The following is a 20046-nucleotide window of genomic DNA, read 5'->3' as shown; positions in this document are numbered from 1 at the left end:
TGTTGTATTTTTGGTTGGCTTCTTTTTTATCTGTGTTTGTGTTTTATGTCTACAGATTTGTTAGTTTCAGGCAATTCTTGCTTCTTGTCCTTCTTGGTTCATCATACTTAGCACTAAAATCCTGAATAACTCACTTTCTGTGACAGAGGTAGGCTATCTCCTATGGGAGTGGTGTGGACAATCCCCTGTCACAGACAGTCAGAAGAGGGGATTCTGAGCTTTAGAATGCTGCCAGAGTGGGTTTGTGCAGTCAAAGAACCCATATGCCACTGAGGCAGTATGAAATTCGAACTTTGACTGTCACAGGTAAGTAGGACTAACATAACTGTACAGTTTTTTTATCTGGTTTAAGGGGGGGGGAGTACCAGTCTGGTGAACTGCCCAGGGTGTCACATGACCTAGCTATGGCTTTGAAGTTGACTATCCACTGGTATCTTCAAAAGTAGTAGTTTATCCAGTTAGTTCAGACATTTTTAAAATTTTGTCCATGTTCTTTCCTTTTACTGTTTAGGAAGTCCTCTGACTTCCAGACCCATAGTTATGCATGTGTTCACATGACAAAAAATAAATTCTAGATTTGCAGAAGTACATACGGTATGAAAGTGTATTCTTGATGATATAAAACCTTTTTGCCCCATTTAGTTTAAGCAGCCACAATTCATGAGAAATTTAGTCATACCAGTTCATGTTTACTAGTATGCAAAAATTGTTTTATTTTGCTTTTGCACAGCTGAAGCACTCAGTGCTACTTTTCTTCAAACAACCACAATTAATTTAAAATACACAATATTGTATTCACTAATATATGGCCGCGGTAGTGCAGTGGTTAGCATTGTCGCCTCACAGCAAGAGGTTCTCCCGTTCGATTCTCAGCTAGAGCGCTTTCTGTGGGGAGTCTACATGTTCTCCCAGTGGTCGAGTGACACTAAAGACATGCAGGTAGGTGCAAGCGTAAATGGGCGTGTCTTCTTTGAAGGTTGGGCATCAGGCTGGCAACTCGGCACTGTACAAATCCACTGCCAATCATGAGCGGACCGGAGTTCTGCTGTGGCGACCCCTAACCGGGATAAGCCCAAAGACTTTTTGTATTCACTAATTTTGAATATTGCTTCCTGTTAGTTTTAAGCAACTTTTAAATTCTAACTTGCTTTGAAGCACTCTGTTTTTATGTGTTTAAGCAGCCACAAAGTCATATGCAGTAATGTGCGACATTTCCTTCGGTTTACTTTTACAATATTCATGACTTCCCCCAAGTTTACTCTCTTTAGTTATTTCAGCATGTATTCATTAAGTTAACCTTTTTAGTGTAACATATACTTTATACTTCCATTAATGCTATCACTTAAACTGTTACACATACCGCTTGTGTTATTTTTCTAATAATTACATTTAATGTTAATTTGTCACATCATTTCTAATGCATATAAAATCACTGTATATCAGTCTTTGCCATATATGACTACCTCCTTTTATAAACAGTTTCATAATTTTAGTTTTTCAATAATTTGTAAATACTATTATCTAAAAATGGGCTCTACAGTTATAAAGTCAACTATCCATCTCTGCAGATCACACTGTATAAGCTACTCTGTTTCACAGCTATATCTAAAAGTCTTTGTTATGCACAAATTACTTTAAGCCCCTCTTGTATTATTATTATTTATTTATTTTTTTCTAGAACTACCTGGTCTATCATCTTACAGAGCATGAGGCTTTCCGCTTGCATACTGCCTTACAATGTCCTTTCCATCTCACTTGTCTGATTTCTCTTTGCTAACAGGCATGTCTAAGGGTCAGCTCTCAGTATTTTTCCCTGTCCACCTGATGAATCTGGGCATCTTGGGGCAATGCAGCAGTTGTCTCATGTACACTGACAACCCTCTCCTCCTACCACCCAACACCACAACCTGTGAGAGATGCACTTATATAACCAAACTGGAAGCCAAGCTCTCTCCAGCCAAGACTGTACTAGACAGTCAAGAGGAGAAGGTAAACACCTGCACCACACCACACTCAACACATAGTCTGTCAAAACCTACACCACCTAAACCCACACATAGCAACACAAAACACACACCTACATTCATGGAGGCTCTCAATAAAAATCTTCCCAAACAACAGAGACCTCCAAAACTGAAATGCAAGCAACCACTACCTCTCAACACTACCCAAATGACGCATAGCCCACAAAATCAGTGTGGCACTCAACCTCAGCCCATAAGTCAAAGCAATGTACCCAGCACACTAGTCATAGGTGACTCTATAGTCAGGCACACTGATGTCCCACTCACCAGGCTAAACAAGGAGAATGTTACTGTCAGCTGCCAGTCGGGTGCTAGGGTCCGCCACATAACACAAGCACTCAGGTCACTCCACAACAAGTACAAATATGACTCTGTCATTGTCCACGTTGGTGTGAATGACCTGAGACGTACCTCCCTGGACTACAGGAAAAGAGACATGGAGGAGATCGCGGATCATGTAGCCCAGGCAAGTATGACCCTAGCCCTGAGTAGCATCCTGCCATTGCCCAGAATGATACCACAATACAAGGACAAAATGATTGACTTCAACAAATGGCTAAGCTTCTGTTGTCATTCTAAGGGGATCCAATTTCTGTCTGCCTGGGATGATATGATCAACAGACCATGATGCTTTGCCAGAGATGGCGTGCACCTGTCCCCTCTGGGATTCCAGATACTGACTAAGGCTCTTGCCACCCCTATAGTGCCTTTTTTTTAGGCAAGGTTCAAATGACAAACTCACCACAGTAGCAGGTATAAACGAGTAAAATCTGAGGGTAATGCTACTCAGTGTTAGAAGTCTAAACCTCAAAATGTACTCACTCGAGGCACTCCTTAAAATGGAGAACATCGACATCTGTGCAGTGATGGAGACCTGGTTCAAGGCTCCAGAGAGCATCCCTGCATTACCAGGCTATAACTCATACCACACCTTTTCGCCACCTAACCTGGACCAAAACACTAAAGGAGGAGGCGTGTCCATATTTATTAAGGATATCCACAACTCCAGGCTAGTTGCTCAATATAATGCATCCAAAATTATCCAATTGCAACTAACACTGGGCAAGACTGCAATCCAGGTTGTAGCTTGTTACAGATCCCCCACCATGCCCCAGGATGCCACTCCATGTTTCTTGATATACTGGGTAATATTAAGGTACAGCCCAATACCCTAATAATGGGTAATTTCAACTACCCCACCATGAACTGGGAAAACTACTCGTGTACTAACTCATTTGCTGAATGCTTTCTGGAATTCATAAATTCCAATGCCCTGGATCAGCTTGTCCATACCCCCACCAGGGGCAGCAATATCCTGGACCTGATCATTACCAGTATGGGCAACTGATGTTCCATGCCAGAGGTCAACTCCTTGGTGGTCAGATCTGACCACAAGCTAATCACCCTAGACATCAATATCCTGCCTCCACCCCCCATTAAGGACACCACTGTAAAGAACTTCTCCAAAGCTACCTTCATGCTTCTTAAGACAGAAGTGGCAAACTTCACGATACCCATACAGACAGAAAATAGAGGTACAACTGCTGAATCCTATACAAATGCACTGTATAAGCACATACACAAGTGCATGGATCGTGCCATCCCCAACAGAACCAAGATGCTATCCTCCAAAAAAAGGAAGTCAATCTGGTGGTCCCCTGCCATAAACAAACTCTACAACAGAAGGAAGAAGCTGTTGCAAAAAAAGAGTAGAATCCCCTGATTGAAGGAACTCCCTGGTCAGCCTCAGTATGAAGCTGAGATCCCTCATAAAATCCCCCAAAGCTAGTTACGAAAATAAAATTGCCACTGATTCTAAAAACAACCACAAAGCATTCTACAGCAATGTCAAGATTCTCAATGGTGACATTCAGATCTGCTCTGAGCTACAGCACAATGGCACTAGATATACAGAACCAACTGATATTGCCAACATCCTGGCAGATAGGTTGAGTGCAAATTTCACCCCCCCATCACCCAGAGGGCCTATCACTATACCAGAAAAATGCAAAGCCCCTGTAATCACGGCTGCACAAGTAAAGACTGCACTCTCCAAAACTAAGAACACAGTATCCATGGGACCTGATAACATCCCAGGCTGCGTTCTGCATGAACTACAGAATGAACTGGCACCCCACCTAAATACCATGTTCAATCATAGCCTCACTTTAGGCTTTGTGCCTACTGAATGGCGCACATTGATGGTTATCCCACTCCACAAAGGGGGAGCCACCACAGATGCCCCGGGAACTACCGCCCCATTAGACTGACGAGCCTGGTCTGCAAGGTCATGGAACATATAATCTTGGAGCTTATAAACAAGGATATAGGTAACCTCCAAACTCTGGACCCCACTCAGTTTGGGTTTGTAAAAGGTAGCCCATGTCTCCGAAACCTGATTGACTTCTTTGAAGCAGTCACCAGAGCCATGGATGAGGGTAAGGTGGTGCACACAGCCTATCTTGACCTCGGCAAGGCTTTCGACATCCTCCCCCACTCTGGAATTATAGATAAACTCACTAGACTGGGCATAAATTCCTATGTCACAAGATGGGTGGCCAACTGGCTCACTGACAGAACTCACACAGTGAAAGTAGCAGACTCCAAATCCAACTTCAGACCAGGGACATGTGGAGTACCACAGAGCTCAATACTGGGTCCTCTCCTGTTTGGCATCTACTTCTCAGAAGTCCAGGCTAATACAGCAGGTCTTTGGCTAATGAAGTTCGCAGATGACTGCAAACTAGGTGCCATAATAGAATTGCCTAATGATGTGGACATTCTACAAAGGGGCCTCACTGAGACTGATGCTTGGTGTCAAAGTCATGACCTCAAGCTCAATGCCAAGAAGTGCATTGTCATCCCCTTTGGGAAAAACACTGTACCCATGAACTACCACATAGGTAGTAGTCTACTAAACATCGAAAGTGTAATAAGAGACCTTGGGACACAGGTGGACATTAGTCTCTCCTTTGATAATCACATCGCCACAGTAGTTAGGAAATCCTTCTAGGTGGCACACCTCATCACAGAGGTGTTCACCTCCAGAAAAAAAAGGTCATTGTTCCTCTCTACTCATCCCTCACCAGACCCATTATAGAGTACAGCGCCTCATTTGGCATGTACCTCGCAAGACATCTACAACACCTAGAAAGGCCACAGAAATACCTCACTAAGAGGATTACCATCCTCAAACAGATGGCATATGCAGACCATCTAAAAAAACTCCAGCTCTACTCCATTGCTTATCGCCTACTCAGTCGACCTCAGCCTAACATACAAAGCCATGCCAAACCCAGATCTGTTGGACATGCTACACTTAAAGAAACCCCAATCCCTCCAAGCCACATACTCCAGGGACCTAAACCTTGCCACAGCAATAAACAGAACATGCTGGAGTGATAGAGTCCTGTCCCAGAGACTTCCCATGCTGTGGAACAGACTACCCATTCACATCAAGCAAGGCTCCTCATTATCCCTCTTTAAAAAAAATCTCAACAATTGGATGGGAAATAGGAAATTCATCCAGGGGATCACTTCTGTGGTTCTGCTAGACAGGGGCACAGGAAAATAACTTTCTTGGGTGGCGAAAGCCAGGGAACTTTTTTGGCTAGGCTTATATAGGCCCCAGGGCCGATAGCCTAGTACCTACCTATGAACCTAAATGTAGATGGCCCTGGTGCACAAGCAGCCATCATTACAATGTGCTGAGCATTTGCTATGATATATCTCATGTAGCAAACCGATTATAAAATACGTGAAGAGCACAGCTGTGGTTCAGTGCATCTTTTACTCTCATTGGCTTTTTTCAGCTTGCATGCCCAACCAGGACTTGTTTATAGATCTGTATATTTTATGAGTGAATATACTACAAGTTACTACTGTAGAAATTGTAAGTGCCTTCTAACAGACTATGTACTGGGAAATGAGGAGAAGTTATGTTCCACCATTCCTTCAGTAATCAGAATAGTAGTGCAGTGGATGGATAAGCAATATATAGTGCCTTTTTTAGGTGGTGTTCCAAAGACCAAATCACCACCGTAACAGCTATAAACAAATGCAATCTGAGGGTCATGCTGCTCAACACTAGAAGTCTAAATCTCAAAATGCAATCGCCCAAATCACTCCTTAAAATGGAGAACATTGACATTTGTGCTGTAACAGAGACCTGGTTCAAGGCAGCAGAAAGCACCCCTGCACTACCAGGCTATAACTCATTCCACACCTTTTGGCCCCAGAACTTGGACCAAAGCTCCAAAGATGGTGGTGTTTCCATATTCATAAAGGATGCGCACACCTCCAAACTGGTAGCCCAACATAACGCATTAGAGATACTTCAGGTGCAGGTAACATTGGGTAAGACAGGAATTTCAGGTCGTAGCTTGCTATAGGTCCCCAACCATGTCCCAAGACTCACACTCCATGTTCCAAAGCACCCTGGAGAATATTAGGGTCCAACCTAACACTCTCATACTGGGCGACTTCAACTACACCTCCATTAACTGTGAAAACTACTCCTGTACCAATACACTTGCCCAACATTTCTTGGAATTCATTAATTCCAGTGCCCTGGACCAGCTTGTTTTTACCCCCACTAGAAGTAGCAACATCCTTGACCTGGTCAGTACTAACATTGGAGACCATTGCTCAACACCAGTAGTCAACTCCTCCCTGGTTAGATCTGATGACAAACTAATCACCTTGGAAACCTCCTCCCCGCAAAGATAACCACCATGAAAAACTTCTCCAAAGCTAACTTTGGGCTCCTAAAAACAGAGGTGGCTAACTTCATGGCACCCATGCAAATGGAGAATAGTTGCATGACTGCCAAATCATACACCAATGCACTGTACGAACATGTACACAAATTCATGGATCTTGCCATACCCAGCAGAACCAAGAAGCTTTCTTCCAAAAAAAGGAAACCAATCTGGTGGTCCCCCTGCCATAAACAAACTCTACAACAGAAGGAGGAAACTGATGTGGAATAAGGTAAAGTCCCAAGACTGGAAAAACTCCCTTATCAGCCTCAACAAAAAGTTGAGATCCCTCATCAAATCCTCTAAAGCTAGCTATGAAAACAGAATTGCAGATGATAGTAAAGACAACCATAAGGCCTTCTATAGTTATGTAAAGAATCTCCATGGCAATATCCAGATTTACTCTGAGCTACTGCACAATGGTACCTCCTATACTGAGCCAACAGATATTGCCAATATACTGGCCGACAGATTCAGTGCTAACTTTACCCCTCTCTCCCCAAAGGACCAATCACAATACCAGTAGATTGCCAGGCACCCAGTATTACTGCTGCACAGCACTGTCCAAGGCCAAGAATGCAGCTTCTATGGGACCTGACAATATCCCTGGTCATGTTCTACATGAACTACAGAGTGAACTGGCACCTCTCCTCAAAGGAGGAGTGACTACAGACCCTGAGAACTATCGCTCCATTAGCCTGATGAGTCTGATATGCAATGGTATGGAACACATCATCATTGACCTAATAAACAAGAATATAGGGAATCTCCAAACTCTGGATCCCACACAGTTTGGTTTTGTGAAGGTTAGATCATGTCTGCTCAACTTGGTTGACTTCTTTGAGTCAGTCACCAAATCTGTGGATGAAGGCAAGGTGGTTCATACAGCCTACCTTGATCTGGCCAAGGCCTTTGATACCATTCCCCACTCAGGAATCCTAGAAAAACTCACTAAGCTTGGCATCAACCCCTGTATCACTAGGTAGGTTGCAAAGTGGTTCACAGATAGAACCCACAATGTGAAAGTAGCTGACTCCAAGTCAGATTGCCGACCAGTCAATGTCCAGAATGGAGTCCCACTGGGTTCTCCTGTTTGGTATCTACTTCTCTGAAGTCCAGGCCAACAGAAAGGGACTCTGGCTGACAATGTTCGCAGACGATTGCAAGGTGTGACCTATTATTAACTCCCCAAGTGATGTTGACATCCTACAGAAAGGCCTCACTGAGACCAACGACTCATGTCAGAACCATGGCCTTAAGCTCAATGCCAAAAGATGTGTCGTCATCCCCTTTGGGAAAAACCCGGTTCCCACGAATTACCACATCGATGGTAGTCCACTGAACACAGAAGGTGTTAGATCTGGGAACACAGGGTGACAGCAACCTCTCTTTTGACCACCACATTGCCACTGTGGTCAGAAAGTCCTTCTATATGGCACATCTCATCACTAAGGGTTTTGCATCCAGTAAGAAAGAGGTCATTGTCTCCCTCTACTCTTCCCTTATTAGGCCAATCATCAAGTACGATGCCCCATTTGGCATGTACCTCACTAGACCTGCAACAACTGGAGAGGCCACAAAAGTACCTCACAAAGAGGATCCCAGACTTTAAACATTTGTCCTATATGGACAGACTTAAAAAACTCCAACTATTCTCTGTCTCATATCGCCTACTTAGAGGCGATCTCTGCTTGACTTACAAAGCCATGTCTGACCCAGCTCTGTTAGAAATGCTACATCTAAAGAAATCCCAATCCCTCCACACCACATGCTCCAGAGACCTCAGCCTCATTACCACAATCAACAGAACATGCTGGAGGGACAGGTTCATAACCCAGAGACTGCCCATGCTATGGAATAGACTTTCCATACATGTTAAGCAGTGCACCTCACTGGCCCTCTTCAAGATAAATCTTGATGAATGGATGGGAAATAGAAAATTCACCCCGGGATCACTCCAGTGGCTCTACTCGACAGAGGCACTGGGAACTAAGGTCGGGTGGCACAATGCCAGGGTAATCCTGTGGGCTAGGCTTGTAAGGGCTCCAGGCCCATTAGCCTAGTACATACCTATGAACCTATGAATGTACACAAAGAATAGAGGGAGTATCTACTATTCCTGTACTGTTGGAATATTAATACAATGGGTGGTACTGTTGCTTTATGACTACATAGGGTGATGTTCATTACTCTTTTCCTGTTAGTCAGTATGGAATTTGCAAGTTGGTTTCATATCCCCACAGGAATCCTGTGGGTACTGTGTTTTCCCCATCTGCTAAACACAGTACTGGTTGAGTTCATAGGTTCATACTTGACTGTTTATCCTGTGGACTAATTATAGCCTAGCCAGTAATCCCACCAATTTACCAAGACATAAATTAATACCAGACTCTGACATAGTTTTGGCCTCTTTCTATTGGTTAGAGGGGCCAGACTTGGGGTGTACTTACAACTGCCCATTCAGTCATCCAAGTTACACTTAAAAAGGGTCATGCTACTCTGTTTTACCTCTAAAAGAGTCTATTCCATAAAATTAATATTCACTGTGAAAGATATATATCCTGCCAACAGGTCCTATTTTTGTTTTTATGATAGTGTGGGTCTCTAGATAATTAGGGTGGTTTCAGTGTTGTGGATATATAGGAATGAGTAATCTAAACTGTTCATACATGTAAGCTTTGTATTTTTTCTTGGGCTGTGGCTGAAAAGGTTTAACAAAAATAACTAAATAACTGGAAAAAATATTTGCAGTTGACTTGCTAATAGTGTTTTTTTTCTGCTTTGAATGATGACAGTTGGTAAAGGGCTATCACTTACCCTGAATATTTGTTTTCAATTACAGGGCTCAATTGTGCTTCCTATACCAGCAGCTAAGGTGCTGGCTAAAGCAGTATCTTCTGTGGAAAAACGAGGTGCTGTTATTCATGTCTTAGAGTCAACCATTATTGGATGGATTAAACAAATAAAGGTGGGTTTAGCAGAAAAATGTCAAGCTGTAAAATGATCTAGCTCTGTAGGATATTTTGAAATGCTATTTTTTAATGTAACAAGACTGATCAGTATAATGATTTAATTAATAGGATACTGTTAAGCATCTAATGCCATTATGCACCTACAGCTGAAGCTATTCCACTGTCCCAACCACCCCTTTTAATTACTATGGAACAAGTTCTCACAGCCATCTGAAAAGCTAAAAGCAGCTCATCCATGGATCCTGGTAATATACCATGTTACCTGATTCAGTGCCAAATATAGTCTGTCTTAGACCACTGCTTAACCTCTTTAAACTGAGCCTCTCCACTGGTTGCATTCCTGAAACTTGGTAAACTGCCATTGTAATGCTATTACTCAAGGGTGGCCTAACCATGGACTCCGGTAATTATATACTTATTAGTGTAACTAGCCTTATATGTAAAGCTACGGAGCATATTATCTCAGACCTCACTAATCTAGAATAGAAAACCTCTTCACCTGGACCTTCACTGATTGTGCTTTATCAGAGGAGGGTACTGCCTCTTTAATGTAATTAACTTCTTTGAAAAAGTAACCAAAGCAGAGGATAATGCTTATATACTACATATAGCATATCTTGACCTGGCCTAGGCCATTGATACTGTTACCTATGCAGGCATTAGTGACAAACTTGTAAATCTGAATACATTGTTATGTAATACGGTGGATGGCTATTTGTCCTCTCAGTTTAATTTCTCCAAGTCTTTTGATTTTCTAATACCATGATTGGAGTGGACCCCATTCCTAAGTCAAAGTATGGTTAAAGTTCATGAAATTAGTATTGTTTCAGTCTTTGATGTTAGCCAAAAGTGCTCTTTTTAGCACTTGCAATGTGCCCAGAATTGACTCCTGCAATTCATATGGAGTTACACGTATCAGTAACATTTCTAAGTACGATTCTTTTTTTAAGACCCATTGCTTCTACTACTATTGGAATTGTCTGGGTATCCTTCCTCATTGCCCTTATTTCTGCCTGTATTCCTGTATTTTACGACATTGTGTCTCTCTGTACATAAGACACTGTAATCACTGAATGTAGCAATTTCAGTGATCAATGCTACTTTTGTCTTTTCATGGACTACTGTATCTGTTTTTCCTCATATCTTTTTTGAACTGTTGGTAATGGTGATCCCTATAATGCTTTGTGGCTAATGTTTCCAATGCTTATCAGCTACTTCAATATTATAATGTTTGCAGAATCCCCAATGCAAAAATCTTGCCACATTATTATGCCTTTCAGTATACAGTCCTTCTGCCATTAGTGTATCACATTCAGCAACAAGGTGTGCGACTGTTTCCAATTCTGTTTTACAAAACTGCATTTGTCTGTTTCTCCCACATGTTCAGTGGACTTTGTAAATTGTACACAGTCCACTATCCTGTGCCGACAATAGTAACCTTTCATCTTTTGGTTTAAATTCACCTCTCCTTAACCATTCCTGCATTCTGTCCTGTTTGACATGACATTGTTACAAGAGTTTTCTGTACTTGCAACTATATTTATACATTTTCCACATTTCTTGCCTTCTCATCTGATCCTTCACATTGTATTCTTTCTTTTTTTTTGGCACATTCAGTTGCTGCTTGATTTTATTTACTTCTGGTTTGATTTTCATTCCCACTTCACACCAATATGCTTCTGCAAACCTAAGCAGGGAAGTAATCTTAGACTTATTCTCCTCTTGTTTGATAACTTTCACTATGTTTGGATATTGTGAGGTCAGCAGATAAGTATGCAATCCTAGGATTACAGATCTATACATGTAATCAATTTTGAGCAGGCCCATACCTCCTTCAGAATGGGGAATATATAATGTTGGTGTACGCTGTTTTTATAAATTATTTGATAAGCATGAAGTATTTTCTTCAAAACTGTAAGTTAGGATGGGAAGAGCAAATCAGTTTATAGCTTGGACTTTGTTCTTAGATGTCAGAGCTGTTTTCGGCATTAATTTTAGTCTTCTAAAATATTCCTTACTAAGTTTTATTTTATTCATATTTGTTCATGTTTTATTGTTGATCCTTCATCAACTCCCAGATATTTATACACTACCTCACATTCCTGTCCTATTTGTTTGCATGACAGAACCCATGTAGTTAGAGTTGCATTTGCCACTTCAGAAATTAATAAAGTTGCCAGTAGTATATCACAGGGCCTCTTTTATTTGTCATCTATTTTTTAGACCTTCAGGCCAATATTTCTGGACTATGGTTATCTAAGTTTATGCTGCATTGTAAATTTAATATTGTGGCTTTGTCTCTCTGTGGTTCTGCCATGCTCCTCAATGTACTAAGCTGTACAGCATGCTGAAATACTGTCTATTGCATAATGATTGCTTCCCACTGGAAGTAGGTGTTGCCTGGATTGCTGACTTCCCACCTTTTTTAGATTTTAAATAAAAATATAAATGAAAGAAAAATATTTTTTTAATAAAGAATGCTTTTTATTCAGTTGCTCCAAAAAGTAAAAAATATGGAATCAGACTGGAAACTTTGCAAACGAGGCATAGACAAGCTGATTTTAGTAAAGCATTCAAGGCTGGTTTTCCTGATTCTGACAATGAGGTACCCGAAGAAGTAGCAGGAATCAGAAAAAAACAACCTCAAATGCTTTTCTGAAATCAGCTTGTCTGTGTTTCTTTTGCAAAGTTTTCACTCTTCTTCCTTATTATTTACTTTTTAGAGCAACTGAATAAAAAGCATTCTTTATTAAAAAATCTTATTTTTTTTACTTCGTTTTTTTCTTTTCTTTTTTTGTCAAGAGACTGAAGTTGCAAGCATGGATATTGAAATGCCCTCTAATACTTAAAGGATATGTCACTGTGTTCCAGTGTCATGGTGTGGCTCGTTATTTAGAGAACACATACCTACCTTTTTGACACTGTATTCTAAAGAGCTTTCATAGCCTTAAAGATGCAACAAACAATGAACATTAACCAGGCTTACATGTATTGCTTTAAAAGGAAACTGAAATTAGAATCTTATTACATCTTATCCATCCGATTCATCTGATGGGAATTATGCCATTTACCAGATCCAGTCTTGCAAATTGGCTAGTGCTGCTAGCCTTGATCTCCTTAAAACAAATTTGTATAATGCCACTATCCTAACCCCGCCCTGCAACTGATCTTGTTTGCTGCTTTAGAGCTCAGAGAAATCTGTGACAGTGATAGCTAAGCGTTTCTTCTTCTTATCTTCCTACAGTTCATATTCTTTTACCCTTTGTATCCAAGTAATTATATTTGTCCTTTGTAGTGTCTTTTCATTGTTTCTAATATAAAAAAGTTTGTCCGAGCTCCTTCATTTATATTAGGTGTGGAGGTCTAATGTCTCTTGTCTGTTTCCCTTATCTTTTTATAATGCTATTGGTCTCCTACCTTTCTACAGTATATTAGTGTTATAGAATTGTTTAGAAAAGCATTTTAAATTGTCTTAAGATTGCCTAATCTAGAGATTGTTCTTTTCTACTTGGTGTACATTGCATAGGACTATGGAAAAGGGTTTTTAGAAATGTGGCCAATGTGGTTACAAAAGCCCTCTTCTGGATACCCACAATTTATGTGTCGTTTGACTAGGGTAAGAGCACTTATTAGTGGACTGTAATATTTGCAAAACCTTCAGGCCTTGATCTCTTTCTGACAGACAAAATAAACTAATATTGAAAGGGTTTCTTTCTCCAGTTGCCTTTACATTTCTTAGGCATTGCCTTTTCAATTGATGGTGAAAAGTGAGAAAAATGGAAAGAAAAGGACAAAGACAAATCTATGTACAAGAAATCCAGAAAAATAAAAACCTGAGGATGACTGGCATAGTTTGGCTCCAAAGCTCTGTATACAAGAGCACCTGCACCCACTGGCATTGCCATTGAAGTGCATCTCCATCCCTCCAACCTCTGCTTACTTGGATCAGATTCTGATTCATAACAAATCTCCTACAAAAGCAGTTAGCAGACTTTCTTTGGGAATGAATTTTCTCATTTCATGGTCTCCCACCCTCCATCTGTGTCATCTTTTAGATCCACCATTCCTTTCTAAGTGCCTCAGAACTGGACTGAGATCATATAATGAGGGATTTTCTGATGGCTCAGATTGAGATGGGAGTCATTCCATCCACCTGTGTTTCCAGGACAGATCAGGTTGGTTCTCCATCCCCCCTATATTAGCTCTTTCCCTTGTCCTAGTCTTGGCACTGACAGTTTCAGAGCTTTTAACCTGGCTGGAGAATGTATGATGTCCTATTCTCATATTGCAATATTCTTAACATATGGGTTATCCTCCATGTAGAGACCTGAATGTCTGGCCAGTATACAAAAGCTTTAGTCACTGCAAAGTATGTGGGATGTCTGGTGTTGGCCATAGGGAATGTGGGCCATAAAACTGACGTCTGCATGGAGCTTCCTCAGAACTTCTTTGCCGCCAGTCAAACATCAGCTCATCCTGTGGTCGGATCCTGCAATTAAAGTTAAGTACCCCATTGGGGCCTTTTTTCTTATTATTTTCTTGGTCACTGCATCCCTACCCAGGTTCTTGTCATCCAAAAAAGGAAAGTGTAGGTGTGGATGTCGGACACTTCATAAGGACACCCACAACCTGTGTCTATTTTACTAGGGCCCAACCATGACCATAATTCCTGCGCCATTTGTCAAGTCTTCTTCCCTAAGAACCTTTGTAGCTATCTGCACTCCCTTAACATATACCTGGAAAACCAAAGACTTAAACATCTGGCTGTTGGGATGGAAGGGCAATCCAGTCATACCGCCGAGCCACTGAAAAAGAAGACCAAAGTTTCAAAGTCTGAAACTACCACTGCACCTCTTCCACCCAACATTCTCATTGTGGCCGAGATATACCTATAGGAACGTATGGAACCAGCTGACTTAGGTATGGTGGGTACGGTTTTGGAGGCCACATAGCCAGGTTCAGAAAGCCCGTGGAGGTTTTACAGATGTTGGGTGCCGATGACAAGGGGGAACCTTGCCTCGCTGCGGACATCCAGGCTGATCCTTCCTCCTCTTCTGTAACTCCAGAGACTAGACCCTCCTTAGGCCCTAAGATTGTTTTTTCTTGAAGGAAAAACAAAATACTTGACATGTCTCTTCACCTACTGAGAGCTTACCTGACTGGCAAGCCTTTTCCCAAGGCTTATTTAATGCCTTTATGGCCCTTAGGCCTTCCTTGGCTGCTTCTTCCATGTCTGTTTCTCCTGTTATTAGCCCTAGGCCCGAGACTACTGAACCTCCCACATTGGAGATTGAATAATCTTCAGATTCCTCTTCTGAGGATTCTTTGTCTTGTGCCTCTCAAATGCCTTCTCCCCTAGGTTATGCATCCCCTGAGGAGGACTCTGCTGAGGGCGATTCCCCTGGGGACGACCTGGCCTTTGAAGAAACAGTCTCTCAGATGAGAGAATTCTTTAAGTGGGACTCCACAGAAGTAACTGAAGTCCAAAAGAGATATTATGAAAGCCTGCAAATGGATACTCCTGCACCTTCTGCAATTCCATCAGTCCTGCCAGACTTTTTAGATGCCTTTTCTGCAGCTTCTAAAAATCCTGAATCCCAACCCCCTGCTCCTAGAAGACATGACCATTTTTATAAGGTCTCTGAAGGGGCAATATTTCTTAAGTGTCCTGCAGCAGGTCCTGGTAGTATTTCTATCTTTGCTGACAAACCCTCCAGACTGCTACCTTCTACCTCTGTCTTCCCTTCTGATAAGGACATCAAAACAATGGAGAGAATTGGCAAGAAGGTGTATACTTCAGCAACTCTGTTCTTTAGGGCCATTAACTACCAGATACCCATGTCCAAGTACTCCCTAGCCATTTTATCTCAGGCTTCTAAGCTTTTGGATGGTTTTCCTGATTTGGCCACAAAGTCACACATTTCTAGTCTGATCTCCTTGTCCTTGTCCTCACAAGTGACAGGGCATTCAATAAAATGAAGTTATGATGCTGCAGAGGCTTCAGCCATATCTGCAGCCTCTGCCTCAGTGCTCAGGAGGTACTCTTAGTTGAGATTGCAACCCCTTCCTGATGATATCAGGGCTAAACCTTTAGATGCCCCACTGGACAATTCAGCCTTGTTTGGCACCCAAGTGGCAAAACTTTTCAAAACCCTGCAACAAAAGGGAAAAGAACTTCAGGACCTTAAACATTTTTTGTATCACCTATTCCTAAATTTCACAGGCGTTACCCTACCAAGACTCAATTTATTAGAAAACACTCTTCTTCTCCTCCAGCTAGGGGCAAAAAGAGTTCCAAAAAGCAGCAGACTCCTTCTAGGCCTGCCCAGACACCATCCCAGAAACCACCCTTTCAGAACAAGACAGGCAGTCTGTGACTACCTGCCTCCTCTTCCTCCCCCTCCTGGCCATATTCCCCTTTTCCAGAGACTTTTCCCACTGTCTCCCTTTCTGGGAAGCATCACCTGAGACAAGTGGATTCTGTCTATCATAGAAAAAGGTTATTTCATGACCTGGGTCATTTCTTCTGTTTTCAGGGGCATCCCTCAGCCACCAAAGGACCAACTGCCCCTATTACAGCCCATCTTGAACAGCCTCCTCTCTCAAGGAATTAGTCAATCAGTTCCAGGCTCAGAAAAGGGAAGGGGCTTTTACTCCAAACTTTTTCCAGTCCCAAGAAAGGATGGCCCATGGAGACCCATACTGGGCATCTCACACCTCAACTTCTTTCTTTTAGTACTCACTTTCTGCATGCTTACCCTTCAAACTCTTTTCCCACTGATTGTGCATTAGGCATTTCTGACCACTTTGGATATCAAAGATGCTTGCCTACATATTCCCATCAGGCCCAAATACAGGACGTACTTGTACTTTTTCAATTCTCTGCTTCACCGTTTGGACTATCTGCTGCTCCAAGGGCATTCAACAAATGCCTGGCTCCAGTGACAACCTACAGCAGGATTCTATAGATACAAATTTTCCTGTACCTGGATAACCTCCTGATCCAGGCAGACTGCTACAGTACCCTCCAGACCCATCTCCAGACAGTCAAACTAAGAGACTGCAGAACAGAAATGTCTATCAACTTCCCCAAATCCAGCCTAAACCCCTTCCAGGGCCAGGTCTTCCTGGGGTGAAAAATCAGAACAGACGTTATGATGGCATTTCTCCCACTCAACAAGGTGGACATTCTAAAGGAATACCTGCTGTCTGTCATACATGCCCCTGCAATGACAGCAAGAGAATACCTCAGACTCTTAGGGTACATGGCTTCCACAATCCTTCCACCATCCTCATGTTGCCACTGGCAAGACTCCACATAAGAAAGCTTCCTTGGTATCTGAGGTCCACATGGACCCAACGCTCCCACCTGCTGGACCACACAATTCCCTTCCTGCCATGTAAAAGGAAGGAGATCCTTTGGTGGGTGGATCAAGTCTCATGGAATCCAGGGCTTCCCTTGCAGCTCCTAGCCCCAGTACAGGAAATGTACACAGATGCTTCAGACCTGGGGTGGGAGATGCTATGGGTAGCTTGAAGGTACATGGAACATGGACAGGCCCCTCCAAGAGGGAGCACATCAACATCAGAGACATGAGGGCTCATCTTTGCTCTGAGGGCCTTCCACCATGTCCTGAAGCAAGGACCCCTGAAATTGTTCATGGACTACTGTTCTTTGGTATATGAACAAACATAGGGGAACAAGGTTTTACTTGCTATGCAGACTTGTATCCAGGCCTGGGAACTGGTGGTCCAGCATGGAGTAACTCTGCAGGTCATCTATATACCATAAGCCCAGAACACACTGGCAGACACCATAAGCAGATCCATGTCACAATCCCACGAATGGATCTTACACAGGGTTGTGTTTCTGGACATAGTCCACAGGTGGAGGGATACATCACAAATTGATCTGTTTGCCTCCCCTCTGAACAGGCAGGTTCCACAGGTCTGTACCAGAGCTCCCAGCCCCCTAGCAAGGGCAATGGATGCCTTTTCTGTCTCTTGGGAGGGGATGTTTCTGTATGCTTTCCTCCCTTCCCACTCCTACAAAAAGTCCTGATGAAAATTCAGCAGAACAAACCAAAATTCTTGTTGGTGACCCTCTTTTGGCCAAGACAGCAATGGTTTCCCCTCCTACTGCATTTTGCCAGGGGCAATCATCACAAGTTACCTCACAGAGTGGACCTACTCACACAGGAAAAGGGATCCCTGAACCATCCCCACCTGGAATCTCTGAACCTAACCCTGTGGGTGATAAGAGTTTTGATCCCTTTCAGACACCTTTATTCTGAGGATGTGCTAGATGCCCTGCACGTGGCCAGGAAACCCAATACTAGGAGATCCTATCGGAACAAGTTGAAAAGGTTCTCCATTTGGTGTCTAAAAAGACAGCCAGACTCATTTCAAGTAGGTGTCCTCCTGGTACTGTCTTATCTGTGTGATTTGTTGCAGACAGGGTTGGCATATTCCTCTGTAAAGGCCCACCTTGCTGCTATTTCTGCATGTCTGCCTTTAGAACCACCACTTGCTACTAGACTTCAAACAAAGTAATTCCTAAAAGAAGTTCTACAACTCAGACCACCCAGGAGGCCAGTTCCACCACCCTGGGAATTGAACTATGTGTTGGAGAAGCTCAATTTTGCTTCATTTGAGCCAGCAGCTACAACCTCTCTAAAGTATTGCACTTGAAAAACTGTACTTTTGGTGGCCTTAACTTCAGCCAGGAGAGTCTCAGAGCTCCAGACCCTCATAGTCATCCCACCTTTTTTGAACTTCGACAAGGATAGGGTTACCTTATGGACTAACCTGTCCTTTATGCCTAAGGTGACCAATGAGTTATCCCTGAACCAATGTATCCTCCTTCCCACTTTATTTCCCACAGCCCCAGAATGACAGCGAGAGAGTCCTGCATTCCCTTGATGTTCACAGACAACTCAGATTCTACACAATCATTATTATTACACATACTAAATCTATTAGAAGATCAGAGCAACTCTTTGTCTCCTTTCATCCCAGGGCTCTGTGAAAAGCCATCTCCTTTTGCAATGCCTACCATGGAAAACACATAGACTCCAATATTAAAGCCCATTCTACTAGAGCCATGGCCTCCTCTGGAGCTTTTTTCAATGGGTTGGGCACTACCTCTATTCTAGAAGCAGCTACCTGGACATCTGTCCATACCTTCACAAAACATTACAAACTGGATCACATCTCCAGAGCCAGAGCAGGGTTTGGTAGGGCAATCCTGCATGGATTTTTGGAAAATAGTTCCAAACCACCTTCTTCTTCTTCCCTTTGAGCTAGGGCACTCATCCAAAGGTTAAGAATGCTGCAACATGAGAATAGAAGGACATAAAATAGCTTTGTAAAATCTTGCCATAACCATAGATATCCTTCTCTTCAATGTTGCAGAATTCTATCCCACCCTACTCACCCCTATTCAAAAGAAGGTTTGGACTTTGCTGGATGATTAAGGACATGTGCAGCGATCTTGGGACTGGGGTCCAACTGGGGCACTCAGTTCTGAGGAAGGTATATGCACACATCACTTTATGGCCCACATCCCCTATGGCCAATGTCAGATGTCCCATGTACCTTGCAGTGACTAAAGCTTTTGTATATTTGCCAGACATTCAGGCTGCTAGGTGGATGATGACCCAAATGTTAAGAATACTGCAACATGGAAGAAAAGGACATCTATGGTTATGGTAAGATTTTGCACCACTATTCTTTCTGTACCAGCTGGTGCCCCCTCCATGGTTCTGGCTACTGTTCATCCAATTGACTAAACATCAAGGCCTTCAATTTCAAGGGACTTTAAGAACTGAAAACTCTACTCTGAGGCTTAGGCTCCATCCTTGGCATTAACTCATTCAATGGTGTTCTTGGTATTCGAGTCCTTGTTGTTTGATGCAATGACACAGTTCTTCACTTTGGAACCATATGGGTCTTCAATATTGGTGTTCCAGTCTTCAGTTCCATTTACTTCTACTTCCACTTCAGTGGGATGCACAAGGTTCCAATTCAGGGGTCCTCAGTGCTGACAGGCTCCTGTTTCGCCTTCAGCGTGATAGAGAGGATGATTGTCTTCTCCTCCAGAAGGACTACAAAGCATCGATTGGCATTTGCTCCAGCCCATTGCACCCAACAATCAGATCTTAAGCTTTCTCACCACTCATCCCTTGTACTTACCAGAAAGGAAAGCCTCAAACAACCTCCCCAGACCCAAATCAAGCTCTCTGGTGATTCAGATGAGTCCCCTTGGATATTCTCAGAAAGAGGGAGTAC

At 42.6% G+C, this 20046-nt stretch overlaps 1 protein-coding gene across 1 annotated transcript in view; it reads left to right on the top strand.

Annotated features, from left to right (window-relative positions):
* Nucleotides 1-20046, top strand: part of LOC122787923 (dynein beta chain, flagellar outer arm-like) — a 5188001-nt gene that overhangs the window by 94110 nt on the left and 5073845 nt on the right. The window contains exon 4 of the mRNA XM_044054850.1: nucleotides 9627-9752. Coding sequence (XP_043910785.1) covers nucleotides 9627-9752 — 126 coding nt within the window. The remainder of the gene's footprint in view (nucleotides 1-9626; nucleotides 9753-20046) is intronic.

Source organism: Protopterus annectens, chromosome 13.part0, assembly GCF_019279795.1.
Source record: "Protopterus annectens isolate FY-2018-M chromosome 13.part0, PAN1.0, whole genome shotgun sequence".
Taxonomy (NCBI): Eukaryota; Metazoa; Chordata; order Ceratodontiformes; family Protopteridae; genus Protopterus; species Protopterus annectens.
This window is presented reverse-complemented; position numbering and strand designations above follow the sequence as displayed.